General features: G+C 38.9%; 1 protein-coding gene across 42 annotated transcripts in view; it reads right to left on the reverse strand.

Annotated features, from left to right (window-relative positions):
• The window catches only part of LOC108277079 (calcium/calmodulin-dependent protein kinase type II subunit beta), a 72,859-nt gene that overhangs the window by 48,736 nt on the left and 3,203 nt on the right, over positions 1 to 20,920 (reverse strand). For 24 of the 42 annotated variants that reach the window (XM_053686718.1, XM_053686739.1, XM_053686729.1 and 21 more), the window contains exons 3-6: positions 3,349 to 3,408; positions 3,026 to 3,080; positions 2,487 to 2,552; positions 306 to 378 (exon numbers count right to left, since the gene is read on the reverse strand). In XM_053686718.1, the coding sequence (XP_053542693.1) occupies positions 306 to 378; positions 2,487 to 2,552; positions 3,026 to 3,080; positions 3,349 to 3,408 (254 nt within the window). The remainder of the gene's footprint in view (positions 1 to 305; positions 379 to 2,486; positions 2,553 to 3,025; positions 3,081 to 3,348; positions 3,409 to 20,920) is intronic. The other 18 variants (XM_047161015.2, XM_017489421.3, XM_047161007.2 and 15 more) reach the window with 1 other exon arrangement.

Raw genomic sequence — 20,920 nt, forward strand, 5'->3', positions numbered from 1 at the left:
CTAACTGCAAACACATCTCCTATTGAGTGTTCTGACAAATTACAAACTAAATGAATGCGAGTGATAAGTTGAACTTTTCCATGTGGGAAAGAAAGAGAGAAAAGGCGAGACTTTGCTTTTTAGGCTTGAAAACAAGATGCCTTGAGGAAGCTAGAGGAAGTAGTCAGTTGTCCCAGTGCATCGAATGCAGAAAATAAATCCATCATCCATACAGGTTAGATAGACAGGCAGACAGACACACAAACAGGTCAATGCGGCAGGCATTACGAGTCTCATGCGATGGCCAGTGCACTCGCTATACTGACCTTCAGGTCCCTGTGCACTATGTCATGTTGGTGAATGTGATTGACACTGTCTAGAATCTGATGGATACAGTGACTGCAAAGACAAGACAAGAGAGGGAAGGACAGAGAAAAAAGGTGGAGATAAGATGAGGCTGCTAGAGAAGAAGTGAAGGGGACAGGGTTAGTAATGGTGACGGGTAGAGATACTGGCGTGGAAGAAGAGATTATAACATAGGCTACAGAGCACAGTGACAAAAAAAAAAAGAAAAGAAAAGTGCCAGCTTGCCATTTTTAGAGCTGGCAATTGCAAAAACCCATCATTCTCCTTTCTTCTTTCACTGATTCCATCCACTCCGTTTTGGATAAGGGTGGAGATTGTTTTCTGGGCCAGAAAAATATACTCAGAAGGTGAAAATGAAGAGGCTAGCCAGATCTTGTGCATAGCTATATTGCAAATCAGTATCATGGAAATAATAGACTATATTATAGGCCAGGATGCATATTTAGACAGTACAGACTGCAACTTTAAACGGTATAAAACATAAAGAGATAATCCAACACCTAAAACATTAAGTCATGGAAGAACTAAGTGGAGTGAGGGTGTCTTTCATGCTGTGTGTGTCTACTTTCTCAAGAAAAAACATGGCATTCTGCTTGGTGTTATCAGATTAGATTTTGATCTCTGGAACAAATCAGGATGGAGGCGGATCCGTTCGAGGCACGCTTTTTACAAGTCGCAAACAATGTTGCCATACAGACAGACGCACAGCTTAATGACACTCCCTCTTATTCTCATTTGTAGGGCTCTTATCTGTTCAGGTGAGAGGACTCCAAATAACAGCACCGACGCTTGAAATCTAGATCTATTGTGGCGGCATTGTTGAGCAGTATCTACGTGGAATAAATGGGGTGAATGGAACGTGTGTGTGCATAATGGTGGATGCGTGCGTGCGAGTATGTGCGTGGACTGAGCTGACGGTACTGGACATGTGGCGGGGGCTTGAGTCAGAGCTGGCACACTAATTATCTGTGTTAATTAGAGGCCTACTTTCATGCCTCTCTAAGGAAGGCGAAGATGGGCCAGGGGACTCTAAAGCACGGCAGCGTGGACTAGGAGACGAGGATACAGTATAATCCCACAACAGTCTCTGCAGTGGAATGAAAACTAGGGGGCAAGATAATGTGGGGGGGTTTACATGATATGCTTCTGAGTGGACCAACACAAAAGCGTTCGTCCTGCCGTTGGGAGGATGCAAGTTCGAACCCCGACAATGACAAATGTTTGGGAAGGAACTTTTCAGCATTACTCTCAATCCCCTGTCAATCACAGCAACACTAGCCAATCCTAGGTGGCTGTGAGCTCATTTATGCAGAAGCGGGCAGATAGCGCATTCGTCAGAGTGTGATGCGCTTGGCTTGCTTCATGTGTCTCAGAAGTTTGCCCCACTCTCTGTTTGTACGTAGCTGTCGTGTAAACTAGTGAGTGGGATTTGGCAAAATCAAATTAGGGAGAAAATAGTGGGGAAAAAAATCCACCAAAAAAAAATGATTAGTATTTCATAAAATACGATTTTCAGTTTATCATACTGACTAGTCTCTCCTCCTCCCAGGCATCTCTCCTTCTCCTCTTTCTCACAGCGTGTCTTACGCCCCCCCCGCAATACACCCACACAGTCAAATTGATTAGAGTCCCTCTCCTGAAGGGGACTGCAGTGTGTTTGTGTGTGCGTGTGTGCATGTGCGTGCATGTGTGTGTGCGCGTGTGTATGTAGCTGAGAAGAGAATAGAGACTCTGAAAACAAAGGTGGGGAAAAAGATGGAAAAAAACAGAAGGGGGGTACACAGGGACCTGCAGAAGCCGATATCTACTGTGTGTGCGCACGCTATGAGCTATGAGACACTGACACAACTTGGCCGCCCACGCTGGCTTTTATGAGAGAATGGCTGTAAATTTATGAGCTATTCATGAGTCAAAATACTGCTTCAAAATGCCTAACGAGCTACACTAACCTGAATAATTCTTCGATATTAGTATACAAAGTTATGCATGCGCCCTTTAGCCAGAGAAACGCTGTGATGAGGAATGAGAAGAACAGAACACGGGCTTGGATCTGGGAGGAGTGAAAGGGAAGATGGCGCAGAAAAGAAAAAAAAAACGTGTGCAGAGAGAGAGAGGAGGCAGAAACGCTGGAAACAGTTTACCTGGCGTCAGCTTCGCTGTAATATTCTCGCGCTACAATGTCTTCAAACAACTCGCCACCGGTGACCCTGTAGGAAAGAGCAAGAAAAGGATTACTAATAAAACTAATTACGTATCATTAATAGCCTGTGCGTGTGCATTTAAGCATCGCTGCCATGCATTGGAAGTGCAACTTTTTTTTATACATGGGACTAATATTTTCATATGTTGGTATGAACGTATGAGAGAGAAGGATAGATGGGGGAATCCTCTACAAGAGTCATCCTGGGGCTTCAGGGGGGAAAGCCCCTGCTGCAGGATTTCTCTTCAGCCGGGCAGCCCGGCTCTGTTTCCATGGAAACTAGCTCTTCAGAATAGGAGACAGCCAGGGAAAGCTGAGGATGGTGGGGAAGAGAAAGGAGGGGAGGGGTTCGCTGGTGGGTGAGTAGAGAACCAACGTGTAGGAGCCATTAAGCGCACGGTGAACACAGAGAGCAGAGAAAGGGACATATGGCGGCGCAGGCATTTTTAATGACGCTCCGCATTACGAACATGCACTCACAAGTCAAACAGGAGGTAGTGGAAGCCTTCTTCTGATATACTGTCATGGAGTCGGACTGGAGAGGAGAAAAGAAAGAAGAGTGTTAAGCCTGCGGTCTTTCACAGCCATCGCTGATAACGCGCTTTCCTTACTGCATAAATAAAAGCAAAGTTTAATCTTAGGGAACACTATGAAGCCCACTTTGTTATCTCGCCTGCTAAAAGTGCACGTGAGTGCGCAATTTTCTGCTTCCTTCATGCTAAAACTGAGTGCATTCTTTCCTATGACACACTCATTCCTACTGACGATTGCGTCAGGGTAAGTGATTACAGGACAATACTCACCGATGTTGGGGTGCTTGAGAAGACGACAAATGCGAGCTTCACGTTCAAGCTTCTGGTGATCTGTGACACAGAAAAAAACAAAAACCCATATTATTCAGCAATTACTATGAATTAGCACATGTATGCTTGAAGACAAGTTCTGAGACTGTTAGGAGTTAAATCAGTTTAAATCATAGCTTATTTATCATAGGGGAGACATGAAATTTGAACAAAAAAAAAAACATTTGGTATCATTTCAAGAGAGTTCACAGTCAGACCACGAGACCACCCACACACAAAAAAACACTTCTGTGTTGCTGTAAATGCCATTCAAAGGTTTTGTTTTTTTTCAAATATAATAATAATTTTAAAAATCTGGATTAACAAATAATGACAAGTCACAAGTAACGTGATGATTATGACCTATTCTCATCCTTCAGTACATTTACGATACAGAACTTACAGACCTGAGACACAAAAAAAGTAATCTGTTAAATCCACCTACAAAATGATGCTAATATGCCTAGCAATGAACGCAAGGTACTGTCATGATGTGAGTTTGTGTGACCTCAGCAGAACCAGCGTGCATTGTTATCCACGTTAGTGTTGTTCAGTCCAACATTATAGCTAAGCTTCAGTGATGTATCTTATCACACAACAGAAACCAGCAAAGCCAGCAAGACAATCAAAGAGGCATAGAGGCTGTTGTGGTATAACGGCAGAGCGAGAAAACCACTGAGAAAGTGTGGGAAAACATCGCTGAACTCTGTGTCTACTGGTTGTACCTACACTGCGTCTAGTGAGTGTGATTTTATTATACTGAGTTGTGAAGGGAAATGGTTTAAGATATTGTGTTAAGATATTGATGGTGAAAAACTCAAAATGATGTCATTTCAGTAGTTTGTCTCAGAATGAGTTAAATGAATGAAGTATTCTTTAACAACAGTCCTTTAAAACTGAAATCCATCCAAGGCTCAGAAATGGAATTGAAAACAGCTTGGTTCGCGCCGATCAGAAGCAGCATTTTTACATTCCTAATATGAAACCTGTGGCGGCTCATCCACGGGGCATGTCAGCTATTCAACAAATATTATCTTTACAAAGTCCTCACTCACAAGTCCTCACTACACTGTTGAAGCAGTCCCTCCAGGATTTTGCCATCACAGAAACGAATGAAAAACCTATTTTGTTTGAAATTACTGCCGATTTTACACAGATTTGGGCCAAGATGCGTCATGTGATGGCATCACAATGCGCATTCAGCCAAAGCCCTCTTCAATTCACACGTGTTGAACATGAGTACAGCTAAAAAGTCGCATTTAACATCACCACGAAAGGCCCTGCAAAACAATTTTGGGCACTTCCAATTTCGCCAATTCAAGTAGTTTTCTGCACAAAAGAAACTCCACAAGTAGCATCCCAAATTTTGAAAAAAGAAAAAACAAAAGCACAGCAAAATCAAGCATTATTTTTGCTGCAAACATAAAAAAAACCAAAAAAAAAAACCATCACAATCCTGTACAGACTGTTAAATAATAATGACCTCTTTTGAGTGGCCAATGATTTTTAAAAAAACGTGTTTTGATGATCTAAAAGCATTTGTCAGTATGAAAGTAAGATAAATAATATGCTAGTGAGCAACACCTGGTTAGCCTACTTTTATGTTCCTAGCAAAATAACACTAGTTGAAGGTTTACATTTTCTTTCCACAAGCCGGTTCAGAGCCCTGCTCAAAGCTCTTCTGTACTCTCCGTGCAACATTTGGACCTTTTCGTAATATTTGTCCCATTTTCTTACTGACACATTTGTCCTAAATCGGTCTGATTGCTTGTCCAATCTGCTTTTTAATCTTGACACATCTGTTCTAACCCTGCCAGATGTCAGACACTGTTTTTATTTTTAATCATGCCTAGAGAGCGACAGGGTCATGGGAAAACTTTTTCTGACTTCTTGCTTTTGTTTATTTTCAAAATTGGAAGAAAAAAAATGGTTAAATAGACGTGCACATCCCATTCAAAAACAATGGGGGTTACAAACTTTTGCACCCCACTGAATCTAAGAATAAGAGAAAAGCATATAACACCAGTTATTCACTAGTTTGTCACATTATTACCACTTTTTACACTGATCACTTTGCTTAAGGCTTGTTTAATGTGCCTGGTTATTGCTAGAACAATCTAGTTACACTTGTTATAGGCAGGTTTGTGTACAAAAACATCCGGTTCTGATCATTAATTAGGCACACGGATGATGGGAGGATGAATATTTTGGGCAGTTGAAAAAATAAAACAGCATTCATAATTTATAATCTGCGTCCTGCACAAGCCCCCTGAGGTTCTTTTTTTAAACCAGCTGTACTGGTGTGACATGTTTCTTCCTCTAAATCTTCCAGTGACATAAGCAGCTCCTGTTCTGTGCTGCAGGCTCATATGCACACTGATATTCGATCAGCTTGCCCTACCGAAAGCCTGCTATTAAACGATACAAGACAGAATGTAGAACTGGATGCATAATCAAGTCTCTCAGAGCAGGAAATCGATTAGAACTGCTAGAAAATTCTGAAAGTAAAATTAGTCTAAATATAAAATTATCACGATTCCTAGCGAGTTAGATGGCAAAATAACCGGAGACAAAAAAATAACACAGAGCATGTATATTTCAGTAAAAAAGATGTTTCAGATGACTTAAAAAGGTTTTTTTAAAAAAAATAAATAAATAAAAATAAAATTAAAAAAAGGGGGAGGACAACGATGTGGTGGTGACAATCTAGAACTTACAGCACCTCATACTATTCACACATTTACTTCCCTATTACTTGGAAGAAAGTAATAAACCAAAAAAAATCTTAAGAATATGTGAATTGAAAACAAGAGAACACTTGTACTGTAATATCCAATATTTCAAATACAATCATAGGACAAGAATAAGACTAAATTGTTATTTAAAACAATTTTTTTTTTTCATTTTTAAAAACATTTTATTTAAAATAGTACACAACACAAGTAAAAAACATCTCCAAGGATACTCTTAGTTGGCGGTGTTAACTGGCGAACGTTGGCACAACCCTTCTAAATAGATCAGAAGAGTGCCATAAAACATGGAAGATATTTCATTCATAAATGTAAATAAATGAACTCATGCCTGAAATGAAGCCTAAGGACTTTTATAATTTAACGCTGAGGATAGGATTTACTAAGGTCCCAAATAAATGGGGCTCATTTATCAAGCTGGACATGAACGGATTTATGCGTAGATTCTTCATACGAGTGTGCACATAAACAAATGTGGTATGCGTGAAAAACCCAGAAATTCTGAAAAAGACTTTCATATCCTACTCCTGCTCTTGATAGTGTGCGTAAACTCACGCACATGGAGACTAACACATGTAAACTTCAACTGAATGCCTGTGAATCTTCTCATTTGCAAAGCTTTTAAATTGCTGCAGTTTTATATACAGATTACTCTGTCAAATTCAAATTGCATATTTCTTACAAACACACACACACACACACACACACACACACACACACTCACACACACACAAATAAAATATATTTAAATTCCGTCGTTTCCTATAGGCCTAAACAGCATTAAGGAAATGTTACATAAAAAAGAGAGCAAGTCAAACCAAATCCATTTTAAGATAAATAAGGCTAGTTGTTCAATTAAGATGAAATGCTGGGGTTTAAAAGGAGCATGTGCTAGTCTGTGCAGATGGGAGCCATAAGCCAAGGTGGTGGAAATGGCAGAACTGATATTACTGGAAAGGTTAGCACACAATGCCCTTAGGAGGCAATGGATATTTAAAGACCGGTATGAATTGATATTGATATATTCATATCTCAATATAAAAATAATATTTTTTCCTCAGAGGATGAAAGCTGGTTATGAGTCTGTTCCATTTGCCATGGTTTGGCCTCCCCAAGTAACAGAGAAACTGTGTTGAGTAGCAATAATACTTTTTTTTTGTAACTCCAGCCTAATGTCTGCTAATTTGCCTGTACAATGGGATTAGTGGCAAGAAAGTGGGCTTTATGGATAATTTACAAAGAATATTTGTGTAAATTTCACATTATGTACATTAAGTTTTTGCATGTGCTGTTTGTTCTTGATTGCTAAGAAACTCCTGAACATGTATGACTTACACGAAACCAAGCCACACACACATGTATACCTGCACATGCGATGTCTAAATATTTAAACTATATAAATGGTCTGCACTTATATAGCGCTTTTATCCAAAGCGTTTTATACCGTGTCTCATTCAGCCATTCACAGACGCACCAATGGTAGCAGAGCTGCAATACAAGGCACTAACTTGTCATCGGGAGCAACTTGGGGTTCAGTGTCTTGCCCAAGGACGCTTCGATATGTGGAGTCATGTGGGCCGGGAATCGAACCGCCAACCCTACGATTAGTGAACAAATGAACCCGCTCTCGAATGCAAAATAAAAGTGTATGCTCTATTCTTAGGGTATAGTGAATGAAAACCTCCACACACTCACTATTCAAAAGCTTTTGGTGTCAGTGGTACAAACATGTGGTAAATATCAATTATGAAACCAATTTTGCACGGAATATATTGCCAGCACTTTAGAATACAGAGGCATAATCTTGATAAACCATCTCAGAATAGTATAATTTTGTTGGAAACGGACTTTCGCAAATTTAATACATGCTCTACAGATGTAAAAATTTGCACATGCGATCACTGTTCCCAAGTGACTTTCAGGTTTTATAAATAACATAATATATACAGTCATGTGAAAAAAATAAGTACACCCCATGGAAATTATTGACTTTTTTGACATACTTGGACAAGCAAACATTTGATCTTCTTTGGAGCAGTGCCTATTAATAAAGTTGATACACTTATCAAATGACACATAAAATTGATATTTTGTAGTAATTTTCACAATTTAAGTGAACAAAAAACAGATCAGTCACATGGAAAAAGTAAGTAGACCTCTACATTGATTATACCTTAAAATCCATAAGATTAGAATCAGGTGTTCGAGACTGGGTGCCAGTGATTAGAACCTCTTTAGGAAGTGCAGGTGGAATCTGTCTTATTTATACCCTTCTCATATCTAGTGTCTGGTGTTCCCTTTGCTACTGAGGTATGTGGTGTCATCATGCCAAGATCTAAAGAGGTCTGTAAGTCCTTCAGAAAAAAAGGTTGTGGATGCCTGTCAGTCTGGCAAGGGGTTTAAAAAGATCTGCAAATTATTTGAAATACATCATTCCAATGTAAGGAAAATAATCTACAAATGGCACAGATTTCAAACGACTGCCAATTTGTCCAGGAATGGCCGTCTCAGCAAATTCAGCCCAAGTGCAGACCATCTGATGCAAAAACAAGTTTCCAAGAACCCTATAACTTCATCACAGGATCTGCTAATAAGTCTTGGAATTGATGGTGGGAAAGTGCATGCTTCTACAATCAGAAAGAGATTGCACAAATTTGAGTTGCATGAGAGGCGTGCCAGGAAAAAGCCTTTGCAAGACCACAGTTTGCCAATGAGCATATCGGCAAAGACCAGGTCTTTGGCATAATGTGCTCTGGACAGACGAATCAAAGATAGAGTTGTTTGGCCAGAGTATCAGCAGACATGTTTGGCACAGACCAAAGACAGCGTTTCAGGAGAAGCACCTCATACCAACTGTGAAGCATGGTGGTGGAAATGTTATGGTTTGGGGTTGAATCGCTGCCTCAAGGACTGGACAGCTTGCATTCACTGACTCAACTATGAATTCTGCATCATATCAAAGAGTGCTTGAAGATATTGTGAGGCCATCTGTCCGAAAGTTGAACCGAAAGTGGACCTTTCAACAGGATGATGATCTTAAGCAAACTAGCAAATCCACCATGGAATGGCTCAAAAAGAAGAAATGGAGGGTTATGGAATGGCCCAGCCAAAGCCCGGATTTGTGGGGTGATTTGAAACAGGCAGTACATGCAAGAAAACCCTCAAACATCTTGCATCTATAAGAATATTGCATGGTGGACAATTATGCAAAACGCCTACAAGAAGTTATTTCTGCTAAAGGATGCAATATTAGCCTCTGAGGCCAAGGGTGTACTTACTTTTTCCAAATATCTATTGATATTTTTGTTGAATAAATGATTGAAAAAGCTCATCTTAATTTTTTTTTCGTTTTTGTTCAAGTATATCAACTTTATTAATAGGCACTGTTTCAAAGATGATCAAAGGTTTGCTTGTCCAATGGGGTGTACTGATTTTTTCACATGAGTGTGTGTGTGTGTGTGTATATTATATATATATATATATAATATCAAATTTTATAAATCTCTGCTCTGTATTTTTTCATGTAAAAATGCCCCAATCTGCTTATTCATTAATGCAAACACACTAAACTGCACAAACAGCTGTTCATTAAAAAAAAAACATGCAACCTTTTGTATTAATCAGCTTGTATGTGTGTTAAACATGCAAACGTTCAATAAATCGAATTGTGAGTAATTTTGTTCCTAAGAACACTTTTATCACAATTATTATGAATAATTCTGTCCGACTGGATGAATAAGGGCTCAGGTCTGAGATCAGCAAAAAAAGAAAATCAACAGATACAACACAAATACAGTAAATATGGTACAAGTAATACTAATAACTGCTCATGAAACATCTTTATCTGTGGTATACAGTAAATTACATTTAACTGTTTATAACTGGGCAGTTCCTGTGTGGTTAGTATGTAAGTGCTTTCAAATTATAAACTAGTTTAAACCCCAATCTATTAATTTTACAACTAAATTCTTTTATTTGATTCTACCAGCTTGGAAGGAGGTGTTACACTATAGTGTATGTATTCCTACACAAGTATTAGAGTCTCTTAATATAAAAATGTTCCTAAATGTGACAGTTTAGGAAATAATGATTAAATCTACAGTCTGTACTTCAGATCTAGGTTATAGAATCTAGAGCTTCGGTTCAGGCAGTGGCTAAGAATTTTTAGCACATTATCCCTAGTGCTCTAAATGTAATTGACCTAATAGCTTCCCTTGATGCTTTTGAATTAGTAATCATGGAGGTTGTGATCTAAGTCGGGAAGTTGGTTAGCTCGAATCACTGTGTACTAATTCGAGGCATACAAAAAAAATTCATGCAAAAAAACCTACTGTGACAAACAGCAAAGTGTAGCTGATTGTGTGTCTGTAACAGACCTAAATTACATCACTTAACACCTCAGTCACCTTTGCAAACCACACCATGAACAACCATCAAACAAATGATCTTTTTTGCACTTTGTTGAATGCGGCGCGCTTTGGAAAGAAAAGTGGAGCGTTTTGTGTGTCCGTTACCAATGAAATGTATTTGACTTTTGTAAATGTGTCCCACAATGTCACAGGAGTGAACAAATGATAAATTCATTAGCTAGCAAGTAAACACTCCAATGAGCTCCCTAATGTTTTGGATGCCAGGAATTGACAAGGTTAAAGAGTGGTAGCTAGTTAAGTGCATTCAAACAGACTAAGGACAACAATCAAGTATATGATTATTTTCCTTGTCCAACAAAGTTGCTCGCAAAAAAAATTCGGCAAGTCATTTGGCTATGAGATGTCGTGCTCTGTCTTCACATCATAGATATTATTTGTATCTGGGTAGCGTCTTCATTTTCCGTCAACATTTTACATGTAGTAAGCAAGAGAGTTGGTGTTGACATAATGGTTTGCTTCGAATTTTGTGTCAGTTTAAGTGTTTGTGTTTTGTGAAACTCAATAAAGAGTATGGTTTTGTTCCTTATCTGGTTGTTGAACCTACCTGTCCACCGGGCTACTTGTTTGTCCACCACTGCAATGTTATTCCATTTGCTCTCCACCTATTTTAGGCTATATCATTATCTACTATATACATATTTTTTCTTTTAAGTCATAGTTATGCATTTTTATTTTAATATTGTAGTATCATATGAATCAGTATCCCAATAATAAGTACACAACCCTAACCACTGAGCTACCACTGTACTCACATGAGCCAAAAGTTGATACATGTATATTTATAGTCTCTAGGCTGGAATCCATACACATTCTCCAAGGATCTGCTGTTTGCACTTTTTTTTATAATTAACTCAGGAAAGCTTCTGCTAAATGACTGACGATATAAATATAAGGAACTTTGCAATCCCAAATCCTATATGAGTGTAGAAATCTACCTCTATTTTACCACTTATCCATAAAAATCCAACACTGGAAAGAAGTCAAAACCAGTCATGACTCGCTCGCTCTCCAGACTTGATCTAAAGATGTTTCAACAAACAGGTCATAAAGAATAAGCCAAAATTCACCAAGCAAACTGGCAAAAGGTGAATATAACAACTGAGAGGAGAGAGAAGGTATTACAAACTAGGTTTGAAGTAGTGTGTCTGCAAATTATTACAAAATATTTGGATCACATTCAGTAAGAGAGATTTTGTACATTTTATACTGATAGCAATTGAATTTCTTTTAATATTAATATCTTAACATGCACTATTTGACCATTTTTATTACTTGTGATGATGAAGGAACATCTGTGAAGAGTGCTAATTGTGCAATCTAAGGAAATGCGTGTGCAGTTAGCAGGAAAATTTGTGGGTGATCTTCAAAGAATCATTTTGCAAGTAATTTTACAAAGCAACTGAAAAAAAAATGCATGTCATCTGCAATACTGATCAAAAGAAGGTGATAAGCATTTCAGAGTTTTCTGTATCTGGCCCTTAGTGGTATAGTAACCAATATGGCAATAGTTTTGGAGATATTCTCATCTTAATGTTCACTTCGGGGACAATTATTATTTATTTATTTATTTTTGGATGTTTCAAATCTAGTCACACCTTTATTATCCAATTAAAAGATCTCTAGAATCATATACGTCTGTCCCGCCCCCAGAGGCGGGTCTTGCTCTACAGTAGCAACGTGTTAGCTGAAATAGTAGCTTGGTAGCCGTAAACATGGTTTGTTGGTGCGTTTTTTTTGGCTGTGCATCCTCCTGTACACTATTCCCTTTTCCAAACATCGCGTGGTAGAGAAACATATAGTTGGAATTTATTACATTTGAAAAGTAAGGAATTTGTACAAGGTCATTTTTAGAGGTGCTTTACCAACTTGAGGCTAGAATGTGTCGCTTCTTCAGATTGATCAGTTGTTTCTTCTCTATCAGTAAGTGTACATAAAAGGCTCTCATTAACCTCGTTCTCTATGTTTAGCTAGCTCACTAACTTATTGTCAGGTGTATTTAGATTTAGCAGGCATGTGGCATATCTTGAAGTGGTCTCTCTGACTACTTGTTTCAGAAGGAAGCAGGTTCACAACTCAGATGCCATTTCATGGAGAGTTTAAATGTTCTTGGCACTGGTATTACAAATATTAAAACTAAAGCGTTACCATGGTGATAGGTCTTTCACCTTAATTTCACATACTAGGGCATAATTCCAATAAACTTTCTAATTATTAAGACTTGTCAAGTGGGTTTTTACATTTTAAATACCTGCCCTTCGGTCATATTCATTTACATATTGCAGTTCTGTAAGTGACTGACAGTGTGGGTGGTAAATGAATTTCCTTAGACGCCATCCTGTGTTTCGCACCTTTAGGTAGAATCACCCCAAATTGCACAGGCACTAAGCAAACACACAACGCCCGACACTGACGCAAGTTTTGTTTATGTAAAAGATGTAACAATCTGAGTGTTATGGTTAGACTATAAATGTAACCAAAGTTCTTATAATTCATCTGTAACATGGCGCACTTCATGTGTCAAAAGCTTCAACAGCCCTTATCAAATCATCCGAGTGCATCAGAACCCTTCCATGCTTCTGCAAGCTGTTTGGAAAGCCTTCTGGTCAAAACTATAAATCCGGCTTTAAAGGACTTAGTTTAGGCATGCAGTTCTTTCGGCCGCGTAATACTCTGCATATGGATCTCTAGGAATTTGCACTTTAAATGGCAGGCTGGCCTATAAATACCAGTTAGGTTACTGGCTTGATGACAAGCTATCATCAGCCTCACACTGAGGAACAAATTAAGAAACCGAGCATCAAATGGGGGCTTTTCCCCCACCCCACAGGAATAGAATTTTACATAAGAGCAATCAGAAGAGAAAATTACTATGCAAGAGCATGGTGATGCAGTTTATGAATCCTGATGCCTTTAAAGACTTCCCCTTCATGCACATTATGATTTGGTTTTCTCTATTAGGAACCAGAGTGTAGAATGTAGCAGTATATTTTGTGCATCTATTGTAACTATTCATTTATTCTCGTTACAGAAATGGCTGCCCTCTATTATTATGTAATTCTTAAATTAGAATTCTCCAGTTACCTTAAATATAGACATACTTAGTGTTCAAATTTAGATTCTTTAGTTTTGCACAGGAGCTACAATGCTAACAAGTAAAGGGCAATGGTAGCCCAGTGGTTAAGGCATTGGGTTATAGATCAGATGGCCATGAGTTTAAATCCCACCAATCTGCAATTGTTGGACCTTTGGACAAGACCTTTATCCTGCGTCTGCTCAATCACTTCTTTGGATAAAGGCATCAGCCAAATGAGGTAAATCTAATGATCATTGCCAAGTGTTTGTGAAAATGGGAGATCCCTTTTCAAGATAATCTACGCAAAAAAAAAATAAAAAATTACATGATATTTAACATTTACTTTTATATATATAAAATGGAAATCTCACCTCCATTTTAATTACATTACATACAACAACTACAGGAGCCTATAGAGACTAATCATAACACCATAGACCATCACATCTTAAATGGTAATAAAGTATACCACAGTGCTGTTAAATTCTCAAATCTGATTGGTCTGAAGTTGCTGATTAATTTTCTATAACAGAAGGTGTCATTCAAATGAGAGGTTTATATTAATGTGGCCATTATTATGTATTATCGTTTCTATAGCAATAGCTCATACTCTGGGTCTATGGAAGACAATTTACTTCATTTAAGGCTAATAATAAAATATTTAAGTAATCTATTTGTTGTTGTTTAACAAAGAAAAACCATTTTTAAGAGATGTTTGTTTAACAAATTGAATTCATTCATTTTTGAAAGAAGTCTCAGGTGTTAGCACATTGTAACAATCATTAAGGTTTCCAACACAAGAAACTCTGAGACTTTCTAAAAACCATTTAGAGCTGCTATAATGTAAGTTACTTACATTAAATGCAACTAAAAATGGCTAAAATGTGTGGTGTCATTGAGTAATAAATGTAAAAAATTTCATTCCTGGTTTTATTTTATTGAATGGTCTACTATCAGTGTAAAGACAATACATGCAATAAACACAGTCTCTTACATTGTTTCATGTAAAATCCAACACCATGATTCTGGCGAACTCCATTTCCACTTGTCTGTGATGAGAGGTATGACAAGTGTACTTGACTCGACAAGGACAATGTACAGCTAAAAACTGTACTGGCAGCCATTTTGAACGATGACCTGATTTAGATTTTTTTTAATGATACAGAGACAGACTCATTTTACCATTATGAAACTGTTTCACAAAATGCCAAACATCATTTCATGACTGTGTACTGATTTTGATTTAGTCATTTTGTCTCTACTGTATATTAATGGATAAGGACATAAGTAAATAACACAAAATAAAAATTGCGGTAGACAGATTTTTTTTTCTGTTCATATCTAGAACACAGACCGGAAATGACTGGCAAGGAACCACGAATTATGCACCCGGCGATCTGCATGCAGAGAAATGGCACACACGCACACACGAAGACACATGGAGGAGGCCTGGGCTTGGACTGTGCGCTTCCCACTGTGGGGGCCTGCTGTCTAACACTCATGAGTCATGAGGAAAGGAGGACAGCTAAGGGAAGAGTAATGCCTGGCTTTCCTACTGACTGGTGAAAAGGATTTGAGTCTTTAAAGTAACCTTGAAATCAAAATTGGTAAACCTGCCCTTCGGAGTTTGTTTTTATCTGTCCATTTGTGTTTTGGACACCAATATGATACAAAGACATCCCTTGGTTGAGAATAAATGTTGGTATTTATTCATTTCTAAGAGGGTGGGGGTTTACACGGTTATACGACAGGCATTTTTGCTACATCTTGCTACCTCAGACTGTAAGTAATATCATTTTATCGACCACTCCGAAGCCTCAGATGCCTCCTGGTGATGACTCTATGACTCTCCATCGCCATCAACGCCGCTCACGACTGACCTCAGCTCAAACGTGTATGACCAAACTCCCAAAACACATGGCATCTTGTCGTCTAGGATATCATCCTTGTTCAAGTTGACAGGCGTGGGTGAGAGTGAGAAATCCTCCATAGTTGAAAAACAGCCAGTTTTCACAGTTCTCCATATTTAGCTAGTTCACTGAGCTTTTTCGATTCTGCAAAGTGAGCGTATCTCAAACACTATCGGCTACTGTTGTGTAAATCAAGCACAACACACTGTCTATCAGAGATTTTTCAGAGAGGAAATACTTCAACATACAGCATTATATCATGGTTTTCCAGTCATTTCATGAGGACTTTACAACCCTAACAGCTAATAGGGAAGGCGTTCCTGTTCTCTTCCCCAAAACTGGGTCACTTTTGCTAAGCAACAAAGATCAATTCGACAACTGTGCACAATACCGCAGAGGTTCAGTAGACTTACTTGAAACTGAATTTTCAGTTGCCATTTTTGTGTTCTTACTCTAAGCTCAAGTAATAATTTGTGGTTGATGCTGAAACGGTAGCTGCCCCTCTGATTGGCTGTCCGGAAAGACAATGTATACTATATCAAAACATTTATTAACATTTATAATGAGGGGCAGAGGGGGTCCGTTGGTGATCACATCTTGTGGTCCTGTTGGCTTCATCGAGAAGTGACCTCCAACGTGATCTAGGGCAGTTTGTAGCAGAGTGTGAAGTGGCTGGGATGAAGGTCAGCACCTCCAAATCTGAGGCCATGGTTCTCAGCCGGAAAAAGGTGGGTTCTTCCCTTCAGGTTGGGAATGAGAGACTGCCTCAAGCAGAGGAGTTGGAGTATATCAGGATCATGTACACGAGTGAGGGTTGAGTGGAATTATTGATAGACGAATCGGTGAGGCATCAGCAGTCATGCGGACATTGTACCGGTCTGTCGTGGTGAAGAGAGAGTTACCGATTTACTCGTCAATCTACGTCCCAACCTGCACCTATGTTCACAAGCTCTGGGTAATGACCCAAAGGATGAGGTTGCGGATACATGTGGCGTAAATGAGCTTCCTTCATAAGGTGGTCAGGGTCAGTCTTAGAGTGAGACGCTCTGACATTCAGCGGGAGCTCAGAGTCGCTGCTCCTCTGCTTTGAAAGGAGCCAATTGAGGTGGTCAATCATCTGTCCATGATGCCTCCTGGATGCCTCCCAGGCGAGGAGTTTTGAGCATACACAACAGGGAGAAGACCACAGGGCAAACCAAAGACTAGATGGAGAGATTATATCTCTCTTCTGGCTTGGGAACACCTGGGTTTCAATGTGGAGGAGCTGGAGGAAGTGGCTAGAGATAGAGAGGTCACCAGGCCACGGGAAAATGGATGGATGGATGGGATTTATTATACGTTATATACATTAAACATATTTTGTTCATCAATACCATTATCTATCTTAGCACATCTAAGGATAAAAAATTCTGGATTAAAAAATTCTCAGCCATCCATGAAGAGTTCGTCCTCTGCAAGTATTCAACTGTAAATAGATACTATGGCGATAAAAATTGTGGCTTTGGTTTAAGGAAACCAGACACTCACAATAATTCATAATGAACCTCAGGTTATTAGCAATGCTAAGGCAGAAAACTAGCTTTCATCCCGCATTAGCGTTTTTGATTTGAGATCCAATATAATATTTACATTATGCTAAAAATAATATCAAAGCCCACAAAATAGTTGAGTATTTATGTCTGAAAAACATCTGCGTGAGGCAACACTGCGATTACAATAAACACAGCTCCCGCTGATTTGACACAAACTCAAAGTGACGAGCATAGCAGGCTTCAGCGTTTCCCCCACGAGCCGCATGTCATGGTCCTGTCAGAAACTATTGCTGATCAAACGATCTTCCTATTAGTCTTTACTCGGCAGCAGTCACCATAATAGTGAAACAATCACAGTAAAGTGGCTTCGGCTTGACTAGTATGTAGATTTAATGCTGCCGAACACACTCCAGCGCTCCAGAATGGGTGATGCTTTGGAGAAATCCAGGTACGTTATATTGGTATGTTATATTTGCGCTGCACACCAACTGCTTTACACACCATGCATTAAGCTGTCTCGATTACGTAAGAGACGAATATCACTTTGTGGTGGCGATACTGGTGAATATGCTTTATGTACACAAGCACTTCTCTGTCCATACTTTGCCCTTAACATCTTCATCTTCATAGGGTTGTTACAGTGTCATGGTTATTTTCTTTTTGTCTCAACATGTTGCCTTTCCTCACAGCCACTTTGTCTCTTTCAGCTTATGACAACAACGTGATAAATACTGACAGTGTAAAAGATCTTTCAAGGAAAAAAAGAAAAGAAAGTGTGAATTTGATCCTTTTTTTGGAAAAAATATTTTCTTTCCTTCAGTTTTCACCACCAACCTGTGCGTCTTTAAATTTAATTCTTAGATTAATACCATGATATAGTGAAACTGTGATATTTTAAGACTAGGTTATCCTACCGTAACAAATTTCAAACCGTACCACTTGTTCAATGTGGTGTCACTTTCTTAAGGTTACATAATGATAATACACTTACTCTCACGTCGCATTATAAATCGTCTGTGTGTGGGCGTCAAAACAGGATCCAGTTCCATTCCAAGGTATTGCATTGAAAATTACCACAACTGAAGCACAGATGGCAATCAGTAGGAATCAAGGACAAGACTGCGGCATTTTGACCTCCCTACGGCCTGTTGGGATTATACGTGTGCGTGTTTGTGTCTAATGCTGTACGCGATGCTCCTAATGTTCACTTCTGGTCGCATATGCAGAATGTCTAATACTGAATTATGACCCTAAATTCCAGTGTGTGTGTGTGTGTGTGTGTGTGTGTGTGATCTTGGTCCAGGCATGTTGGGTTCACAGACATGCTGTCTGCAGTGTGCCAAGTGCTCAAGCTGCCTCAGCAGCCTGCAGACCATCCCGCACACCCAAACCCCCCCCCCCCCCCCCCCCAAACACACACACACAAACATAAACACACACACTTTCACAACCAGCAGGACCCTTAAGGACACCCTCTCAGCCAACACTTAAGTCACACCAATGCTGCCTCGTCATGTTCGCAGCCTTATTACAAAAATAAACTGTTAAAATTATAAATTATTTTGCACCTACCTTGACATTTGCAGTTGCAGCATTTGGCTTGGACAAATTATAAATGTATCAACTGACAGCAAATTTAGTTCCGTTCGCATTCTTTGAGAGGTTTACGAAATTAACTAAACTGCTTTTCTTTCCCATTATAAATAATTCAAAGCATAGTTGTCTATACTGTTTGATTCAGTTGATTGATGGAACATAGGTGTGAAACAGTATGAAATTCCTGTTTTAACCTGTTAGGGATCAATACCTTTATTTATTTGTTTGCTTGTTTATTTATTTATTTATTTAAAGTACATATTTTTTAATGATACTGATACTGAAAGGAGTAAACTACTTTTATTAAGCAATCAGTGGCGTCATGGGACATGTTATTTAGCTCTACAGTTCCTGACATTTAATTGTTGAAAACATTCCCTGTCTTAGGTCAGTTAGGATCACTATTTTTATTTTTAGAAAGTGACACATCAAAATAATCGTAGAGACAATGATTATTTCAGCTTTTATTTCTTTCATCACATTCCCAGTGGGTCAGAAGTTCATATACACCTTGTTAGCGTTTGGTAGCATTGCCTTTAAATTGTTTAACTTGGGTCAAACTTTTTGGGTAGCCATCTGCAAGCTTCTCACAATCAGTTGCTGGAATTTTGGCCCATTCCTCCAGACAGATCTGGTGTAACCGAGTCAGATTCATAGGCCTCCTTGCTCACACACACTTTTTCAGCTCTGCCCACAAATGATTCTCTCAGCTTGAGGTCAGGGCTTTGTGATGGCCACTCCAATACCTTGACTTTGTTCTCCTTAAGCCATTTTGCCATTTGAAGGTATGCTTGGGGTCATTGTCCATTTGGAAGACCCATCTGCGGTCAAGCTTTAACTTAATGGCTGACGTCTTGAGATGTTGCTTCAATATATCCACATAATTTTCCTTCCGCCTAATGCCATCTATTTTGTGTAGTGCACCAGTCCCTTTTCCAACAAAGCACCACCACAACATAATGCTGCCATCCTCATGCTTCACGGTTGAAACGATGTTCTTCGGCTTGCAAGCCTCACCCTTTTCCTCCAAACATAACGCTAGTCATTACAGCCAAACAGCTCAATTTTTTGTTTCATCAGAACAGACGACATTTCTCCAAAAAGTAAGATCTAGGTCCCCATGTGCACTTGCAAACTGAAGTCTGGCTTTTTTTTATGACGGCAATGGAGCAGTGGCTTCTTCCTTGCCAAGCATCCTTTCAGGTTATTTCGATATATGACTCGTTTTACTGTGTATATAGATTCTTGTCTAGCTGTTTCCTCCAGCATCTTCACATGGCCCTTTGCTGTTGTTCTGGGATTGATTTGCACCTTTCACACCAAACTACATTTATCTATAGGAGACAGAATGTGTCTCTTTCCTGAGCGGTATAATGGCTGCATGGTCCCAAAGTATTGATACTTTCTTACTATTGTTTGTACAGATGAACATGGTACCTTCAGGCATTTGGAAATTGCTTCCAAGGATAAACCATACATGTGAAGGTCCACAGTTTTTTGTTTCACTGTGGAGTTTTAATGACTTCAACCTAAGTCTATGTAAACTTCTGACTGAAGTTCATCTGTAGGTTTAAAATGAGCACAGACCCTGGTAAGCAAGGAGAAAGGAAGAACACGTGTCTCAGTGCTCGCTGAACTAAAGTGCTTTCATTACAAATACCTTTACGTACACGCAATTCTCAGCACCTTGCGCTTCATTTTTATTTATTTTATTTCTTAAATGCCAAAAGATGTTTTATCAAGTTACTTGATGTAGGATGATGCAGGAGTAGCTCCTATTGATTTATGGTCGATTTTCAAAGTTTGCAGTCTGCTTTGCTTTGACTGCCATCATTAATCGTGAAATATGCCATCATTTTGTGTCTTCTGTTCATTAGGGTGACAACCTATACCACGCTTACTAGGTCATATAGTATTATGTACAAGTAAATGACCAGGGTATCAGACAGATACTCAATACCAGTATTGGTTTTGATGCATCCCTAATAACTGTACAAACCCATTTTCATGCTTTTCAGTAACATGACGTTAAAACAGTCAGAAATTGGCGGAAATTATAGTAGAAAAGAACATTGTTAATCCTGTAAGTGTTTCAGATTTCATTGTACATCATCATAATTGTAGTTCAAAGATTACTGTACAGAATGAACTGAACTATATTGGATATAACATCACATGGGCACCTACACACAGTTCTTCTCTGTGTTTCTTCTGCTGATCATTTCTATTTAGAATAGGAAAC

Source organism: Ictalurus punctatus, chromosome 16 (assembly GCF_001660625.3).
Source record: "Ictalurus punctatus breed USDA103 chromosome 16, Coco_2.0, whole genome shotgun sequence".
Taxonomy (NCBI): domain Eukaryota; kingdom Metazoa; phylum Chordata; class Actinopteri; order Siluriformes; family Ictaluridae; genus Ictalurus; species Ictalurus punctatus.